Below are 20827 nucleotides of genomic sequence, written 5' to 3' on the forward strand. Positions count from 1 at the left end.
GAGGGCTGGAGCATCCTGCATGTTTCCTCCCCCCTCACTGATCACTGTGGGGACCCCAGATTACCGCACTTTGCTGGCGCCGCCCATGGCTCCACTCCTCCCCTGAGAGCTCCGGCAGCCATTTTTTGGCATTCTGCCGGTGGAGGATTCTCAGTGAACAGCTCTGCAGCTCCGGGGGATCCAAGACAGGGAATCTGGAGGACACACTCCGCTCGTTAGCGGTCGGTAAGCCACACCGGTCACCCGGTGCTGGTCCCCCTAGGGTGCCGGATTAGATACGTATATATCTATATCTATCTGTTCGGTGGGCTGTATACCCCTTTCCCATATACCCTCAGTGATCACTGTCCTAGGACACAACAGCATGTCGTCCACAAGGAGCAAAGCTGCTAAGGCACAGGGATTTTTTGTGGCCTGTACCTCTTGTGGGGCTATGTTACCTGCGGGTTCCACCTACCCTCACTGTGAGCAATGCTCGACCCCTGTTTCGCTTGCTCAGCCGGAGCCTCGGACACTGGTGGGCCCCTCGGCTCATGTAGACCCCCCTGCTCCCCCTGACTAGGCTGCAGGGACAGAGTTCGCCTCTTTTGCTGAGAAACTCTGAGTCACTTTCTCAATCCATTGCACAGTCTATGGACAAATGGTCTTCTAAGCTGCTAGAGGCTTTGCAGTCCAGACCGGACCTTTCACAGGCCCCGGCCCCTGTTGGCTCGTTGCCTCCAGGCCCCTCTCGGTCCGTGCCACAGCGCGCTCATAGGTTGGCCCCTCGGTCTCAGGCGGAAGACTCCTGCCCGGACCGTAGTCCTAGACCGGCTAAGCGGCCTCGCTGGGACTCTTCCCCAACTTCCTCTCGCTGCTCGGGATCCCAGCTTGAGGACTCTCTGGAGGACGAGGCGGATGTCGCAGCTCAGGGCTCTGACCCTGACTTCGCCCTTAACCTTGATACACCTGAGGGGGACGCCTTAGTAAATGATCTTATCTCGTCCATCAACCAAGTGTTAGATCTCTCTCCCCCGCCTCCTCCTGTAGAGGAGTCGGCGTCTCAGCAGGAGAAACACCAGTTTCGGTTCCCCAAACGTACACGCAATACGTTTTTTGATCACTCTAACTTCAGGGACGCTGTCCAGAAGCCCAGAGCGGTCCCGGAAAAGCGCTTTACTAAGCGCCTCACTGACACGCGTTACCCCTTCCCATCTGAAGTTGTTAAGGGTTGGGCTCACTCTCCCAAGGTGGATCCTCCAGTCTCAAGATTGGCGGCTAGATCCGTGGTGTCGGTTGCAGATGGCTCATCGCTAAAAGATGCCACTGACAGACAGATTGAGCTCCTGGTGAAGTCCATCTATGAGGCCACGGGCGCGTCTTTTGCCCCGGCCTTTGCAGCCGTGTGGGCACTCCAAGCTATCTCGGCTTGTCTGACTGAGATCAATGCTGTCACACGTAATTCTGCTCCGCAAGTTGCGTCTTTGACCTCTCAGGCGTCAGCCTTTTCATCCTACGCCATGAACGCTGTCCTGGACTCTGCTAGCCGTACAGCTGTAGCATCCGCTAACTCTGTGGCAGTCCGCAGGGCCATGTGGCTGCGCGAATGGAAGGCAGATTCGGCTTCCAAGAGGTTCTTAACCGGTTTGCCGTTTTCTGGCGACCGTTTGTTTGGCGAACGATTGGATGAGATTATTAAGGAATCCAAAGGAAAGGACTCCTCTTTACCCCAGTCCAAACCTAAGAGACCTCAACAGAGAAAGGTTCAATCGAGATTTTCATCAAAGTCATGGCATCCGTTGTGGCGGCCCTGCATTCTCAGGGCCACTCGGTGATTCCCTACTTGGACGATCTCCTAGTCAGGGCCCCGTCTCGGGTGGCGTGTCAACAAAGTCTATCTGTCGCTCTGGCGACTCTCCAGCGGTTCAGGTGGATCATCAACTTCCCGAAATCCAAGTTGACACCGACCCAATCACTGACGTACCTTGGGTTGGAGTTTCATACCCAGCAAGCGTTAGTCATGCTTCCGAGCGACAAACAGCTTTCTCTGCAGGCAGGGGTGCAATCCCTTCTTCGGAGTCAGTCACACCCCTTAAGGCGCCTCATGCACTTCCTGGGGAAGATGGTGGCAGCTATAGAGGCAGTCCCGTTCGCGCAATTCCATCTTCGGCCACTCCAATGGGACATTCTCCGCAAATGGGACAGGAGTTCGGCTTCCCTCGACAGGAACGTCTCTCTTTCCCTTGCAACCAAGACGTCACTTCAGTGGTGGCTCCTTCCCAACTCTCTGTCGCAGGGAAATTCCTTCCTACCCCCAACCTGGGCTGTGGTCACCACGGACGCGAGCCTGTCAGGGTGGGGAGCGGTTTTTCTCCACCACAGGGCTCAGGGAACCTGGACTCCGATAGAGTCATCCCTTCAGATCAATATTCTGGAGATAAGGGCAGTGTATCTAGCCCTATTGGCTTTTCATCGGTGGCTGGAGGGCAGGCAGATCCGTATCCAGTCGGACAACGCCACTGCCGTCGCATACATCAACCACCAAGGCGGCCCTCGCAGTCGTCAAGCCTTCCAGAAGTCCGACGGATTCTGCAGTGGGTGGAAGCCACAGCTTCCACCATCTCCGCAGTTCACATCCCGGGCGTAGAAAACTGGGAAGCAGATTTTCTCAGTCGTCAGGGCATGGACGCGGGGGAATGGTCTCTTCACCCAGACGTGTTTCGAGAGATCTGTCGCCGCTGGGGAACGCCGGACGTCGATCTCATGGCGTCACGGCACAACAACAAAGTCCCGGCATTCATGGCACGGTCTCAGGATCACAGAGCTCTGGCGGCGGACGCGTTAGTTCAGGATTGGTCGCAGTTTCGACTGCCTTATGTGTTTCCTCCTCTGGCGATGCTGCCCAGAGTGTTACGCAAGATCCGGTCCGACTGCCGTCGCGCCATTCTCGTCGCTCCAGACTGGCCGAGGCGGTCGTGGTACCCGGATCTGTGGCATCTCACGGTGGGTCAACCGTGGGCGCTTCCAGACCGCCAAGACTTGCTGTCACAAGGCCCGTTTTTCCATCTGAATTCTGTGGCCCTCAACCTGACTGTGTGGCCATTGAGTCCTGGCTCCTAGCGTCTTCAGGGTTATCTCAGGATGTCATTGCCACCATGAGACAGGCCAGGAAGCCTACGTCCGCCAAGATCTATTATAGGTCTTGGCAAATCTTCCTATCCTGGTGCGTTAATAACGGTTTTACTCCATGGCCGTTTGCCTTACCCACTTTTCTTTCATTCCTTCAATCCGGAATGGACAAGGGTTTGTCACTTGGCTCTCTCAAGGGCCAAGTATCGGCGCTCTCCGTGTTTTTTCAAAAGCGCCTAGCCAGGCTTCCGCAGGTCCGCACGTTCCTGCAGGGAGTTTGCCACATAGTCCCACCTTACAAGCGTCCGCTGGAACCCTGGGATCTTAACAGGGTGCTAACGGCTCTTCAGAAACCACCTTTCGAGCCGCTGCGGGATGTCTCTATCACGTCTTTCGCAGAAGGTGGCCTTCCTAGTGGCAGTCACATCACTTCGGAGAGTGTCTGAGCTAGCAGCGCTGTCATGCAAAGCCCCCTTCCTGGTGTTTCACCAGGATAAGGTGGTTCTGCGTCCGGTCCCGGAATTTCTCAATAAGGTGGTATCCCCTTTTCATCTCCTTGCCTTCATTTTGCCCTAATCCAATTCACCAGTGTGAAAAGGATTTGCACTCTTTGGATCTTGTGAGAGCACTCCGGCTCTACGTGTCTCGCACGGCGCCCCTGCGTCGTTCAGATGCGCTCTTTTTCCTTGTCGCTGGCCAGCGTAAGGGCTCGCAGGCTTCCAAGTCAACCTTGGCTCGGTGGATCAAGGAACCGATTCTCGAAGCCTACCGTTCTTCTGGGCTTCCGCTTCCTTCAGGGCTGAAAGCCCATTCTACCAGAGCCGTGGGTGCGTCCTGGGCATTGCGGCACCGGGCTACGGCTCAGCAGGTGTGTCAGGCAGCTACGTGGTCTAGTCTGCACACTTTCACGAAACACTATCAAGTGCGTACCTATGCTTCGGCAGACGCCAGTCTAGGTAGGCGAGTCCTTCAGGCGGCGGTTGCCCACCTGTAAGAGGGGGCCGTTTTTTCGGCTCTTTTTATTGAGATATTCTTTTACCCACCCAGGGACTGCTCTTGGACGTCCCAATTGTCTGGGTCTCCCAATGGAGCGACAAAGAAAAAGGGAATTTTGTTTACTTACCGTAAATTCCTTTTCTTCTAGCTCCTATTGGGAGACCCAGCACCCGCCCCTGTACCCTTCGGGCTGGTTGTTTTTTTGTGTACACATGTTGTTCATGTTGAATTGTTCTTTTGGTTCATGGTTTTCAGTTCTCCGAACATCCTTCGGATTGCATTTACCCTAGACCAATTTATAAGTTTTCTCCTTCCTGCTTTTGCACCAAAACTGAGGAGCCCGTGATGCACGGGAGGGTGTATATGCAGAGGGGAGGGGTTACACTTTTTAAAGTGTAATACTTTGTGTGGCCTCCGGAGGCAGAAGCTATACACCCAATTGTCTGGGTCTCCCAATAGGAGCTAGAAGAAAAGGAATTTACGGTAAGTAAACAAAATTCCCTTTTTTAAATACTTAGGCAGCCTTTGCAGGTGTTTTGTGGTGATTATTCAAATTTAAAGATAATGTCTTTTGGGTTTTCATTGGCTATAAGCCATAAACATTAACAGAAATAAACACCTGAAATAGATCCCTCTGTTTGTAATGACTTTATATAATATATAGGAATAGATCCCTCTGTTTGTAATGACTTTATATAATATATAGGAATAGATCCCTCTGTGTGTAATGACTCTATATAATATATAGAAATAGATCCCTCTGTGTGTAATGACTATATATAATATATAGGAATAGATCATTCTGTGTGTAATGACTGTATATAATATATAGGAATAGATCCCTCTGTGTGTAATGACTCTATATAATATATAGGAGTAGATCCTTCTGTGTGTCATGACTCTATATAATATATAGGAATAGATCCCTCTGTGTGTAATGACTATATAATATATAGGAGTAGATCCCTCTGTGTGTAATGACTCTATATAATATATAGGAATAGATCCCTCTGTGTGTAATGACTCTATATAATATATAGAAATAGATCCCTCTGTGTGTAATGACTCTATATAATATATAGAAATAGATCCCTCTGTGTGTAATGACTCTATATAATATATAGAAATAGATCCCTCTGTGTGTAATGACTCTATATAATATATAGAAATAGATCCCTCTGTGTGTAATGACTCTATATAATATATAGGAATAGATCATTCTGTGTGTAATGACTGTATATAATATATAGGAATAGATCCCTCTGTGTGTCATGACTCTATATAATATATAGGAATAGATCCCTCTTTGTGTAATGACTCTATATAATATATAGGAATAGCTCCCTCTGTGTGTAATGACTCTATATAATATATAGGAATAGATCCCTCTTTGTGTAATGACTATATAATATATAGGAATAGATCCCTCTGTGTGTAATGACTCTATATAATCTATAGCAGGGGTGGGGAACCTCCGGCCCGCGGGCCGTATGCGGCCCGCAATGACCTTTTCTGTGGCCCCCGGGGCACTGGAGCAGATTCCCGGTGGCTGTGGTGCTCGGGCAGCCGCTGATCTTGTCTATTGCCGGCAGACAGCACTGGGGGTGGGACTTCCTCCCTCTGGCTCCTACATGCTCCCTGTGAGATTGCAGCTAGAATCAGAGTGATGGGGAAGGGGCCTGCACGGGATATAGAAGGCTGCATAGTGCTGTGCGTGCTGCCTCTCACACTCCCATTCTGTGCTCGGCTGCTCAGGTCTAGCAGGTCTTTTCTTGGAGAGAAAAGACGAGAATGAAGCCAGCCCTTGAGCTGAGCTGCTGCATCCATCACTTGTGCTGCACCTGATCTTACAGGGCAACTAAGCAGCAGGTACTTATATCTGCGCTGAGTGTGTTTATATCTAATATATACCACCATATATCAAATGTATTTGTCACTTAAGTGTCCAGCGTCTGTTGTGTATACGACATGTGCGTGTGCTGTGTATACGGCGTGTGTGCTGTGTATGTGCTGTGTATACAGCGTGTGTGCTGTGTGTGTGCTGTGTATGTGCTGTGTATACAGCGTGTGTGCTGTGTGTGTGCTGTGTATGTGCTGTGTATACAGCGTGTGTGCTGTGTGTGTGCTGTGTATGTGCTGTGTATACGGCGTGTGTGCTGTGTATACGGCATGTGTGCTGTGTATGTGCTGTGTATACGGCGTGTGTGCTGTGTGTATGCTGTGTATACGGCGTGTGTGCGCTGTGTATACGGCGTGTGTGCGCTGTGTATGCGGCATGTGTGTGCTGTGTATACGGCGTGTGTGCTGTGTGTGCGCTGTGTATACGGCGTGTGTGCTGTGTATACGGCATGTGTGCTGTGTATGTGCTGTGTATACGGCGTGTGTGCTGTGTGTATGCTGTGTATACGGCGTGTGTGCGCTGTGTATACGGCGTGTGTGCGCTGTGTATGCGGCATGTGTGTGCTGTGTATACGGCGTGTGTGCTGTGTGTGCGCTGTGTATACGGCGTGTGTGAGCTGTGTGTGTGCTGTGTATACGGCGTGTGTGCTGTGTGTGCGCTGTGTATACGGCGTGTGTGCTGTGTATACGGCATGTGTGCTGTGTATGTGCTGTGTATACGGCGTGTGTGCTGTGTGTATGCTGTGTATACGGCGTGTGTGCGCTGTGTATACGGCGTGTGTGCGCTGTGTATGCGGCATGTGTGTGCTGTGTATACGGCGTGTGTGCTGTGTGTGCGCTGTGTATACGGCGTGTGTGAGCTGTGTGTGTGCTGTGTATACGGCGTGTGTGCTGTGTGTGCGCTGTGTATACGGCGTGTGTGCTGTGTATACGGCATGTGTGCTGTGTATGTGCTGTGTATACGGCGTGTGTGCTGTGTGTATGCTGTGTATACGGCGTGTGTGCGCTGTGTATACGGCGTGTGTGCGCTGTGTATGCGGCATGTGTGTGCTGTGTATACGGCGTGTGTGCTGTGTGTGCGCTGTGTATACGGCGTGTGTGAGCTGTGTGTGTGCTGTGTATACGGCGTGTGTGCTGTGTGTGCGCTGTGTATACGGCGTGTGTGCTGTGTATACGGCATGTGTGCTGTGTATGTGCTGTGTATACGGCGTGTGTGCTGTGTGTATGCTGTGTATACGGCGTGTGTGCGCTGTGTATACGGCGTGTGTGCGCTGTGTATGCGGCATGTGTGTGCTGTGTATACGGCGTGTGTGCTGTGTGTGCGCTGTGTATACGGCGTGTGTGAGCTGTGTGTGTGCTGTGTATACGGCGTGTGTGTGTGCTGTGTTTGGCACTTAATAAAGTTTCATATTGTAAGGTTTATTGGTATATCTAATTCCTGGTGTGCACTGGTGTGCACATGTTTACATGCAGAACTTTTTGGCTTGTTGAGTGCTGTGTATGGCTTATGTGTGTGCTGTATACGGTGTGTGAGTGCTGTGTATGGCTTGTGTGTGTGCTGTATACGGCGTGTGAGTGCTGTGTATGGCTTGTGTGTGTGCTGTATACGGCGTGTGAGTGCTGTGTGCAGTATACAGTATCTCCTGTGCATGTGTACTATATATGGCCAGTGTGTGTCATGGGTAGTGTACAATATGACAACTGTGTTAAGGCTGTGTGCAGTATACGGCCAGTGTGTCAGAGCGGTGTGTGTATGTACAGTGTCTCCTGTGTAATATATATGATTTACCAATCTGCGCTTCAAACAAAGACAAACCTGGAAAAGCAGTTGTGAGACGCAAACATCACAGCGCACCAAAGAGAATCAGCTCTGGCCGCCACAGTAGGGGTATAGGGGTGAGTTAATTAATTGTTTGACCAATTATAGCCGGGTCATTTTCAAGTTGATGATTTTGTGCGGCCCCCGAAGGTTGGTAGAATTTTCCAAATGGCCCCCGACAGTAAAAAGGTTCCCCACCCCTGATCTATAGGAATAGATCCCTCTGTTTGTAATGACTCTATATAATACATAGAAATAGATCCCTCTGTGTGTAATGACTCTATATAATACATAGAAATAGATCACTCTGTGTGTAATGACTTTATATAATATATGTGTTTCCCTTTTTGTATTGAATAATAAATAAATTCCCTTTTTGATTGTATTCTAATTTATTGAAAAGCACTTATAAATTATGTATTAAAATAATTTACCTATCGTCGTCCTTTTTTGTGACCTCTGGTCACATTTCCTTCCTGATTTGGGTGGAGCAGTCGCATTTCCACCCTGCTTTGATGAATCTTTGGGCGGTGCGGTCACATTTCCGCCCTGGTTTGATGATCCTTTGGGCGGTGCGGTCGCACTTCTGTCCTTTAATGATTTTTTGGGCGGATCGTTTGCACTTCCTTTCTTTGATGAGTCTTTGGGCAGACCAGCTGCACTTCCGTCCTTTGATGATTCTTTGGGCATAGCGGTCGCAGTTCCATCCTTCTTTGGGCGGAGCGGTTGCACTTCTACCATTCTTTGATGATCCTTTGGGCGGAGCGGGCGCATTTCTGCCCTGGTTTGATGATTCTTAGGGCAGTGTGGTTGTTCTTCCGTCCTTGGATGATTCTTTGGGCGGAGCGGTTGCACTTCCACCTTTCTTTGATGATTCTTTGGGTGGAGTGGTTGTATTTCTGCCCTGGTTTGATGATTCTTTGGGCAGTGTGGTTGTTCTTCCGTCCTTTGATGATTCTTTGGGTGGAGTGGTTGTATTTCTGCCCTGGTTTGATGATTCTTTGGGCGGTGCGGTTGTTCTTCCATCCTTTGATGATTCTTTGGGTGGAGTGGTTGTATTTCTGCCCTGGTTTGATGATTCTTTGGGCGGTGCGGTTCTTCTTCCATCCTTTGATGATTCTTTGGGTGGAGTGGTTGTATTTCTGCCCTGGTTTGATGATTCTTTGGGCGGTGCGGTTGTTCTTCCATCCTTTGATGATTCTTTGGGTGGAGTGGTTGCACTTCTGTCCTTTGATGATCTTTTGGGCAGAGCGGTCGCACTTCCGTCCTTTGATGATTCATTGGGCGGTGCGGTTGTTCTTCCATCCTTTGATGATTCTTTGGGTGGAGCGTTCGACTTCCATCCTTTGATGATTCTTTGGGCAGATCAGTGGCACTTCTGTCCCTTGATGATTCTTTGGGCGGAGCGGTCGCACTTCTGTCCTTTGATGATTCTTTGGGCAGAGCTGTCGCACTTCCCTCCTTTGATGATTCTTTGTGCGGAGCGATCTCACTTCCGTCCTTTGATGATTCTTTGGGTGGAGTAGTCGCACTTCTGTCCTTTGATTCTTTGGGCGGAGTGGTCGAACTTCCGTCCTTTGATGATTTTTTGGATGGAGCGGTCCCACTTCCATCCTCTGATGACTCTTTGGGCAGAGCAGTCTCACTTCCATCGTTTGATGATTCTTTGGGCAGACCGGTAACACTTCCGTCCTTTGCTGATTCTTTGGGCAGAGAGGGCGCATTTCCGGAGATATCACAGGTCACGGTGTCTTCATCACCCTCCTCCGGACCAGGGACATTGATAAATTTGCCATGTGGATGCCAGGGAAGATCTGTAACATGTCAGAATTATAATAATTTAGGAAGAGTATTTTTATTAAGCAACTTTAACATAAAAAATAACCACAGATTCACACTTTTCAGTAAGCAAAATCCTCCATAATTCAGTAGATATAAAGATTGATCGGAAACTAGATACATAGCTCATGTGTAGCATACTGGGATACACGGCCCCCAGCTTTCTCAAGCACTTGATGAGTACATTTCTTGCACTCTGGCATACAAAGGGGTATAAAACCAGGCTATACTTTCCCTCTTAAACAAGTGAGGACAAACTTGATACACTTTAGATTAAATATAAGAAAAAAGAGTGCAGTACTTAAAAAGATACAAAAAGATGAAACAAAACAAGATAAAGACAGACACACAAAGCAAAGACAGTACAAATACAAAAGGGATAATTCCTGAAAGAACGTGGTGGTCGGATCAGTGACCACATTGCGTTATATTTCAGGGCTTCATTACAAATGCTGTTCTTTTCTCTTATTTACCATTATATTTTTTCTAATTCTTTTTCCAATATATCCTTCACTTGTTATATTTTTTTGTATATCACATTAATTATTCATCATGTAACTGCCCTAACTTCAAGCCTTGGGATTTAATATGGGGATCTTGTGCTGTGTGGTTTGTTCTTCTTCACTGTGTCACACATGGTCAATCAAGTGCTGATTATATTTTCTTCTATCCTTTTGGTTTGTGGTCAAGAGGTGTTTTCATTTATTTTCTCTATCCTATCACATTTTAGGTGTGGCTATTTATAACCTTCTAGCACTGGCTATATGGTCCCATGACCTGCCAAACTAAGCGCAGAAAAATATCAACAGGTTTATTATTATTGATTGGGCAGTATATATGAAATGGTGGGAAGCGTGAATTACAGAAAATATTTATTGCAACATCCCAGACTCTAGTACCAATTAGGAACCAAAATTATTTCTATTTGCCAAATGCCAGAATAATGAGAGAGAATGTTTTCAGGCATTCTTATTCCTTTCTGAACAGTGACGTTTTCCTCCAGGTCATTAGTATTTGGTGCCATCGCCCTTACACTGTAGGTCTTGAAGGAAGCATTTTGGATCTCCTTCCAGAAGCTTCTCACAATAGTTGGTGGAATTTGGGCCGATTCCTCCTGACAGAACTGGTGTAGCTGAGCCATGTTTGGAGGTTGTCGCCTACACCGGCCTATTCAGCTTTGCCCATAAATTTTTAGTAGGATTGAGATCAGGGCTTTATGATGGCCACTCCAAAACATTGACTTTATTATCCTTAAGCCACTTTGTATACAGTTTGGCAGTAGCTTCGGGTCATTGTCCATTTAGAAGACCCAATTCCACCCAAGCTTTATGTTCCTGGCTGATGTCTTGAGATGTTGCTTCACTATTGTCATATAATCTTTTTTCCTCATGATCCCATCTATTGTGTGAAGTGCACCAGTCCCTCCTGCAGCAAAACAACCCCACAACATGATGCTGCCATCTCCGTGTGTCACAGTTGTGATGGTGTTTTAAGGCTTCAAAGCTTCTCCCTTTTTCCTCCAAACGTAACCATGGTCATTATGGCCAAATAGTTCAATCTTAGTTTTGTCAGACTACAGGACATGTCTTCAAAACGTAAGGTCTTTATTCTAGTGCGCATTTTCAAACATTAATCTGGCTTTTTATGTTTCTTTTGGAGTAATGGCTTCTTCTGGCAGAGTGGCCTTTCAGCCCATGTTGACACAGTACTTGTTTCACTGTGGATAATGACACAATCTTACCAGCTTCCGCCAGCATCTTCACAAGGTCTTTTGCTTTTGTTCTTGTGTTGATCTGACTAAAGCACGATCATCTCTGGTACACAGAACCCGTCTCCTTCCTGAGCGGTATGATGGCTGGACATTCTCATCTTGTTTGTATTTGCATATAATTGTTTGTAGAGATTAACAAAGCACCTTCAGAAATCTGGAAATTGCACCCAAGGATGAACCAGACTTGTGCAAATCCACAATTCTCTCCCTGAGATCTTGGCTGATTTCTTTTCACTTTGCCATGATGCTACACAAAGAAGCCGTGTGTTTCAGGTGTGCATTACAATATATCCACAGGTGTGTCTCTAAATAACTAAGATGTTGCCAAAAACCTATTAAAAGCATCCAAAGACATGACATCATCAAATGGGCGGTCCCACATTGTTTAAAGGCACAGTACTCTTAGGGGTATTTTACACGGTGCGACATCGCTAGCGTTTGCTAGCGATGTCGAGCGCGATAGCACCCGCCCCCGTCGCTCGTGCGACATTTGGTGATTGCTGCCATAGCGAACATTATCGCTATGGCAGCGTCACACGCACATACTTTGACGGCGACGTCGCTGTGACCGCCGAACAATCCCTCCTTCTAGGGGGAGGTGCGTTCGGCGTCATAGCGATGTCACTGCGGCGTCACTAAGCAGCCGGGCAATAGAAGCGGAGGGGCGGAGATGAGTGGGACGTAACATCCCGTCCACCTGCTTCCTTCCGCATTCCCGGTGGACGCAGGTAAGGAAATGTTCGTCGCCCCCGCGGTGTCACACATAGCGATGTGTGCTGCCGCAGGAACGACAAACAACATCGTACCAGTGGCAGCAGCGATATTAAGGAAATGAACGACATGTCAACGATCAACGTTTTGGAACAATTTTGCGATCATTGATCGTCGCTCATTAGTGTTACACGCTGCGATGTCGCTACCGGCACCGGATGTGCGTAACTAATGACGTGACCCCGACGATATATCGGTAGCGATGTCGCAGCGTGTAAAGTACCCCTTAGTGAACTTTTGACTTTGCAGAAAGTAATAAAAATGCTTGAAACCATTCTCTCTCTCGTTATTCTGGCATTTGGCAAATAGAAATAATTTTGGTTCCTAATTTACCTAAAACGGGAAAGGTTTATTCTGATTTCATGTCAGATAGTGAGAAAAACCTGCAGATGTGTCTCCATAGAAAGCGGAGGGAAAAACCTGCAGATGTGTCTTTTTAGATAGTGTATGAAAACGTCTGGTTTAAACTGTATATCCCCCATATATCTCTCCTCTCACCTGAGTCTCTGATAGATGGCTCCAGGATTCTTATATAACCCCATATATCTCTCCTCTCACCTGAGTCTCTGATAGACGACTCCAGGATTCTTATATAACCCCATATATCTCTCCTCTCACCTGAGTCTCTGATAGATGGCTCCAGGATTCTTATATAACCCCATATATCTCTCCTCTCACCTGAGTCTCTGATAGACGACTCCAGGATTCTTATATAACCCCATATATCTCTCCTCTCACCTGAGTCTCTGATAGATGGCTCCAGGATTCTTATATAACCCCATATATCTCTCCTCTCACCTGAGTCTCTGATAGATGGCTCCAGGATTCTTATATAACCCCATATATCTCTCCTCTCACCTGAGTCTCTGATAGATGGCTCCAGGATTCTTATATAACCCCATATATCTCTCCTCTCACCTGAGTCTCTGATAGATGACTCCAGGATTCTTATATAACCCCATATATCTCTCCTCTCACCTGAGTCTCTGATAGATGACTCCAGGATTCTTATATAACCCCATATATCTCTCATCTCACCTGAGTCTCTGATAGATGGCTCCAGGATTCTTATATAACCCCATATATCTCTCCTCTCACCTGAGTCTCTGATAGACGGCTCCAGGATTCTTATATAACCCCCATATATCTCTCCTCTCACCTGAGTCTCTGATAGATGGCTCCAGGATTCTTATATAACCCCCATATATCTCTCCTCTCACCTGAGTCTCTGATAGACGGCTCCAGGATTCTTATATAACCCCATATATCTCTCCTCTCACCTGAGTCTCTGATAGATGGCTCCAGGATTCTTATATAACCCCATATATCTCTCCTCTCACCTGAGTCTCTGATAGACGACTCCAGGATTCTTATATAACCCCATATATCTCTCCTCTCACCTGAGTCTCTGATAGACGGCTCCAGGATTCTTATATAACCCCATATATCTCTCCTCTCACCTGAGTCTCTGATAGATGGCTCCAGGATTCTTATATAACCCCATATATCTCTCCTCTCACCTGAGTCTCTGATAGACGGCTCCAGGATTCTTATATAACCCCATATATCTCTCCTCTCACCTGAGTCTCTGATAGACGGCCCCAGGATTCTTATATAACCCCATATATCTCTCCTCTCACCGGAGTCTCTGATAGACGACTCCAGGATTCTTATATAACCCCCATATATCTCTCCTCTCACCTGAGTCTCTGATAGACGGCTCCTGGATTCTTATATAACCCCATATATCTCTCCTCTCACCTGAGTCTCTGATAGATGGCTCCAGGATTCTTATATAACCCCATATATCTCTCCTCTCACCTGAGTCTCTGATAGACGGCTCCAGGATTCTTATATAACCCCATATATCTCTCCTCTCACCTGAGTCTCTGATAGATGACTCCAGGATTCTTATATACTCCCCATATATCTCTCTTCTCACCTGAGTCTCTGATAGATGGCTCCAGGATTCTTATATACTCCCCATATATCTCTCCTCTCACCTGAGTCTCTGATAGATCACTCCAGGATTCTTATATACTCCCCATATATCTCTCCTCTCACCTGAGTCTCTGATAGATGGCTCCAGGATTCTTATATAACCCCATATATCTCTCCTCTCACCTGAGTCTCTGATAGACGGCTCCAGGATTCTTATATAACCCCATATATCTCTCCTCTCACCTGAGTCTCTGATAGATGGTTCCAGGATTCTTATATAACCCCATATATCTCTCCTCTCACCTGAGTCTCTGATAGACGGCTCCAGGATTCTTATATAACCCCATATATCTCTCCTCTCACCTGAGTCTCTGATAGACAGCTCCAGGATTCTTATATAACCCCATATATCTCTCCTCTCACCTGAGTCTCTGATAGACGGCTCCAGGATTCTTATATAACCCCATATATCTCTCCTCTCACCTGAGTCTCTGATAGACGGCTCCAGGATTCTTATATAACCCCATATATCTCTCCTCTCACCTGAGTCTCTGATAGATGGCTCCAGGATTCTTATATAACCCCATATATCTCTCCTCTCACCTGAGTCTCTGATAGATGGCTCCAGGATTCTTATATAACCCCATATATCTCTCCTGTCACCGGAGTCTCTGATAGACGGCTCCAGGATTCTTACATAACCCCATATATCTCTCCTCTCACCTGAGTCTCTGATAGATGACTCCAGGATTCTTATATAACCCCATATATCTCTCCTCTCACCTGAGTCTCTGATAGACAGCTCCAGGATTCTTATATAACCCCATATATCTCTCCTCTCACCTGAGTCTCTGATAGACGGCTGCAGGATTCTTATATAACCCCACATATCCCTCCTCTCACCTGAGTCTCTGATAGACGGCTCCGGGATTCTTATTTAACCCCATATATCTCTCCTCTCACCTGAGTCTCTGATAGACGGCTCCAGGATTCTTATATAACCCCATATATCTCTCCTCTCACCTGAGTCTCTGATAGACGGCTCCAGGATTCTTATTTAACCCCATATATCTCTCCTGTCACCTGAGTCTCTGATAGATGGCTCCAGGATTCTTATATAACCCCATATATCTCTCCTCTCACCTGAGTCTCTGATAGACGGCTCCAGGATTCTTATATAACCCCATATATCTCTCCTCTCACCTGAGTCTCTGATAGATGGCTCCAGGATTCTTATATAACCCCATATATCTCTCCTCTCACCTGAGTCTCTGATAGATGGCTCCAGGATTCTTATATAACCCCATATATCTCTCCTCTCACCTGAGTCTCTGATAGATGCTCCAGGATTCTTATATAACCCCATATATCTCTCCTCTCACCTGAGTCTCTGATAGATGGCTCCAGGATTCTTATATAACCCCATATATCTCTCCTCTCACCTGAGTCTCTGATAGACGGCTCCAGGATTCTTATATAACCCCATATATCTCTCCTCTCACCTGAGTCTCTGATAGACGGCTCCAGGATTCTTATATAACCCCATATATCTCTCCTCTCACCTGAGTCTCTGATAGACGGCTGCAGGATTCTTATATAACCCCACATATCCCTCCTCTCACCTGAGTCTCTGATAGACGGCTCCGGGATTCTTATTTAACCCCATATATCTCTCCTCTCACCTGAGTCTCTGATAGATGGCTCCAGGATTCTTATATAACCCCATATATCTCTCCTGTCACCTGAGTCTCTGATAGATGGCTCCAGGATTCTTATATAACCCCATATATCTCTCCTCTCACCTGAGTCTCTGATAGACGGCTCCAGGATTCTTATATAACCCCATATATCTCTCCTCTCACCTGAGTCTCTGATAGACGGCTCCAGGATTCTTATATAACCCCATATATCTCTCCTCTCACCTGAGTCTCTGATAGATGGCTCCAGGATTCTTATATAACCCCATATATCTCTCCTCTCACCTGAGTCTCTGATAGATGGCTCCAGGATTCTTATATAACCCCATATATCTCTCCTCTCACCTGAGTCTCTGATAAACGGCTCCAGTATTCTTATATAACCCCATATATCTCTCCTCTCACCTGAGTCTCTGATAGATGGCTCCAGGATTCTTATATATCCCCATATATCTCTCCTCTCACCTGAGTCTCTGATAGACGGCTCCAGTATTCTTATATAACCCCATATATCTCTCCTCTCACCTGAGTCTCTGATAGATGGCTCCAGGATTCTTATATATCCCCATATATCTCTCCTCTCACCTGAGTCTCTGATAGATGGCTCCAGGATTCTTATATAACCCCATATATCTCTCCTCTCACCTGAGTCTCTGATAGATGGCTCCAGTATTCTTATATAACCCCATATATCTCTCCTCTCACCTGAGTCTCTGATAGATGGCTCCAGGATTCTTATATAACCCCATATATCTCTCCTCTCACCTGAGTCTCTGATAGATGGCTCCAGGATTCTTATATAACCCCATATATCTCTCCTCTCACCTGAGTCTCTGATAGATGGCTCCAGGATTCTTATATAACCCCATATATCTCTCCTCTCACCTGAGTCTCTGATAGATGGCTCCAGGATTCTTATATAACCCCATATATCTCTCCTCTCACCTGAGTCTCTGATAGACAGCTCCAGGATTCTTATATAACCCATATATCTCTCCTCTCACCTGAGTCTCTGATAGATGGCTCCAGGATTCTTATATAACCCCATATATCTCTCCTCTCACCTGAGTCTCTGATAGACGGCTCCAGGATTCTTATATAACCCCATATATCTCTCCTCTCACCTGAGTCTCTGATAGACAGCTCCAGGATTCTTATATAACCCCATATATCTCTCCTCTCACCTGAGTCTCTGATAGATGGCTCCAGGATTCTTATATAACCCCATATATCTCTCCTCTCACCTGAGTCTCTGATAGATGGCTCCAGGATTCTTATATAACCCCATATATCTCTCCTCTCACCTGAGTCTCTGATAGACGGCTCCAGGATTCTTATATAACCCCATATATCTCTCCTCTCATCTGAGTCTCTGATAGACGGCTCCAGGATTCTTATATAACCCCATGTATCTCTCCTCTCACCTGAGTCTCTGATAGACGGCTCCAGGATTCTTATATAACCCCATATATCTCTCCTCTCACCTGAGTCTCAGATAGACGGCTCCAGGATTCTTATATAACCCCATATATCTCTCCTCTCACCTGAGTCTCTGATAGATGGCTCCAGGATTCTTATATAACCCCATATATCTCTCCTCTCACCTGAGTCTCTGATAGATGGCTCCAGGATTCTTATATAACCCCATATATCTCTCCTCTCACCTGAGTCTCTGATAGATGGCTCCAGGATTCTTATATAACCCCATATATCTCTCCTCTCACCTGAGTCTCTGATAGATGGCTCCAGGATTCTTATATAACCCCATATATCTCTCCTCTCACCTGAGTCTCTGATAGATGGCTCCAGGATTCTTATATAACCCCATATATCTCTCCTCTCACCTGAGTCTCTGATAGACGGATCCAGGATTCTTATATAACCCCATATATCTCTCCTCTCACCTGAGTCTCTGATAGACGGCTCCAGGATTCTTATATAACCCCATATCTCTCCTCTCACCTGAGTCTCTGATAGATGGCTCCAGGAGTCTTATATAACCCCATATATCTCTCCTCTCACCTGAGTCTCTGATAGATGGCTCCAGGATTCTTATATAACCCCATATATCTCTCCTCTCACCTGAGTCTCTGATAGACGGCTCCAGGATTCTTATATAACCCCATATATCTCTCCTCTCACCTGAGTCTCTGATAGATGGCTCCAGGATTCTTATATAACCCCATATATCTCTCCTCTCACCTGAGTCTCTGATAGATGGCTCCAGGATTCTTATATAACCCCATATATCTCTCCTCTCACCTGAGTCTCTGATAGATGGCTCCAGGATTCTTATATAACCCCATATATCTCTCCTCTCACCTGAGTCTCTGATAGATGCCTCTAGGATTCTTATATAACCCCAAATATCTCTCCTCTCATCTGAGTCTCTGATAGACGGCTCCAGGATTCTTATATAACCCCATATATCTCTCCTCTCACCTGAGTCTCTGATAGACGGCTCCAGGATTCTTATATAACCCCATATATCTCTCCTCTCACCTGAGTCTCTGATAGATGACTCCAGGATTCTTATATAACCCCATATATCTCTCCTCTCACCTGAGTCTCTGATAGACGGCTCCAGGATTCTTATATAACCCCATATATCTCTCCTCTCACCTGAGTCTATGATAGATGGCTCCAGGATTCTTATATAACCCCATATATCTCTCCTCTCACCTGAGTCTCTGATAGACGGCTCCAGGATTCTTATATAACCCCATATATCTCTCCTCTCACCTGAGTCTCTGATAGACAGCTCCCGGGATTCTGGTTCCTCCATAGATTCATGCTCCCAGGTCACTCGTACTTTGAATCCTGGATCCTTGTGACAATTCTCAGGAATAACAACCTCACTGGAGACATTGTAGGTTCTGTCAGGATTCTCTGATATGGAGTCAGTAGATGATACTGTTGAGGAGAGCCATTAGATCAAATACTTAACCTCTGTATGCAGAGGATTGTGAGAAGTGTGTTAAATGAAATCAATTATCTATACATAAGCCAGGTTTTCAGATATAATTAAGATGGCCAGCAATGACATCACAGACCCTACCATCAGTATGGATCCACCAGATGACATCTCTCCCATCACCATCACCATGGATCCATCCATTGACGTCATAGACCCGCCTACGATGACGCCCACCAAATCAGCTCATGGACTAACACATTGTTCAACCCACTGACCAATGAACACATCCGGACATGCCCCTTTCCAAGGTTATATCAGGGCATGCTTCAGTTGAAATAAGACAGTTCTGAGCCACCTCTGACCGAGGAACAACAAGTAATCTCTGATTAAGAGTTCACCATAACATTATAACTTCTGTTTTTCCCTCTGCACATGTACAGGTAAACTTGATGCTTTTTGGATACAATTTCTCCAAACTGAGCAAATACTTAATTTTTCCAGGTTCCACAAAGTTTCCTGTTAGTTTCTGTGACAGTTTGAGTTTTACTGCAAAAAGAGCCGTAGAATGAGCTTCAGCTTCTCTAACACCGAAGCCAAACAAACAGGTGTTACGTTCCAACATAACAATCTCACATTTATACAGGTCCAGTTTTATACAATTTTGTCATTATTAATTGTTTTTGTGGCATACTTTACCCAATTAAATTAAATTAATTCACTTACAACAAACCGCAAATTCTTAATATTTCAGATAAACACCTGAAACACCTTGATGTCTGCTCATTGGAATTAAAAATAGAAATATAGTTCCGGCGCACCTTGAAGAAAATAAGGCAGAAAGTCTTGGGTGGTGCTGAATACGTTTTTATTGAACACGAAAAGTAAAGTCTGTCCCCACGTTTCGGTCCAAATAGGACCTTTCTCAAGGGTTCTATCAGACTAAAACATTGAAATCAGTAATCAAATTGCACCAAAAATGAAGCCGCATGGGGTCATCATAGACATGAAGATGCTAGTTTAGGTACTGTAACCATGTCACAAAGTTTCCACATAGGCAATTCTATGATACCGGGAGGAGCTGTACTAGGATGTCTTAAGGAAGCGGGAGACTAAAGTGTAGTCTGTAATAACAGGGTAAACCGGGCAATTGCAGCTTATTTCGGTGATTAGAGCCGGATGGCCGGGTCACTGAAGACGGGACTAATAAGTATCAAGCCACTTAGAGGAGATGAGGATGTCAGGAGTAGAGATGAGCGAACCGGTCGCGGTTCGGCTCGAGGTCGGTTCGCCGAACGGAGGTCCCGTTCGAGTTCGGTTCGTCGAACGTTCGACGAACCGAACTCGAACCGCATAGGAAACAATGGCAGGCATTCACATAAAAACACCTAGAAAACACCCTCAAAGGTGTCCAAAAGGTGACAAACAACTCACAACACAACACAAACACATGGGAAAGTGACAAGAACAAATTCTCATGCGAAAACAAAAGAGCGTAACGAGGAAAAAGAGGACGAGACACAGATATAGGCATGGCACGCCCTTCTAAAATCATGTAAAACACCGCAAGGTGACTCCAAGCAGAGTCTCCCTTTTTTCCAAAAATTGTGCCCCACACACACCCACCCATTCAGTGGCAGCACTTGTGCCCTAGTTGTACACTTCACAGCTAGATTTGCATCAAGCACATTAAAAAATACGCCATACTTAACCGTCCCCAGGATGAGTCCGGGGTAGGTAGCAAAGTCTTTGCTGAACCATGACTTGTTCATCTTGGCTCCTTTTAAAAAACAATGTAAGCAAGGGTTACTCCAAGCGGAGTCTCCCTTTTTTTCCAAAAATTGTGCCCCACACACACCCACCCATTCAGTGGCAGCACTTGTGCCCTAGTTGTACACTTTACAGCTAGATTTGCATCAAGCACATTCAAAAATACGCCATACTTAACCGTCCCCAGGATGACTCCGGGGTAGGTAGCAAAGTCTTTGCTGAACCATGACTTGTTCATCTTGGCTCCTTTTAAAAAACAATGTAAGCAAGGGTTACTCCAAGCGGAGTCTCCCTTTTTTCCA

At 46.4% G+C, this 20827-nt stretch overlaps 2 protein-coding genes across 3 annotated transcripts in view; one reads left to right on the plus strand and one right to left on the minus strand.

Moving 5' to 3' along the window:
• The window catches only part of LOC142245625 (uncharacterized), a 62465-nt gene that overhangs the window by 18401 nt on the left and 23237 nt on the right, over positions 1-20827 (minus strand). For both annotated transcript variants that reach the window (XM_075318506.1, XM_075318505.1), the window contains 2 exons: positions 18584-18754; positions 8257-9636 (listed from right to left, as the gene is read on the minus strand). In XM_075318506.1, coding sequence (XP_075174621.1) covers positions 8257-9636; positions 18584-18754 — 1551 coding nt within the window. The remainder of the gene's footprint in view (positions 1-8256; positions 9637-18583; positions 18755-20827) is intronic.
• Positions 5890-20827, plus strand: part of LOC142245626 (natural cytotoxicity triggering receptor 3 ligand 1-like) — a 140342-nt gene continuing 125404 nt past the window's right edge. The window contains exon 1 of the mRNA XM_075318508.1: positions 5890-5973. The gene's annotated coding sequence lies outside the window, so the exon portion shown is untranslated. The remainder of the gene's footprint in view (positions 5974-20827) is intronic.

Source organism: Anomaloglossus baeobatrachus, chromosome 7 (genome assembly GCF_048569485.1).
Source record: "Anomaloglossus baeobatrachus isolate aAnoBae1 chromosome 7, aAnoBae1.hap1, whole genome shotgun sequence".
Classification (NCBI taxonomy): Eukaryota; Metazoa; Chordata; class Amphibia; order Anura; family Aromobatidae; genus Anomaloglossus; species Anomaloglossus baeobatrachus.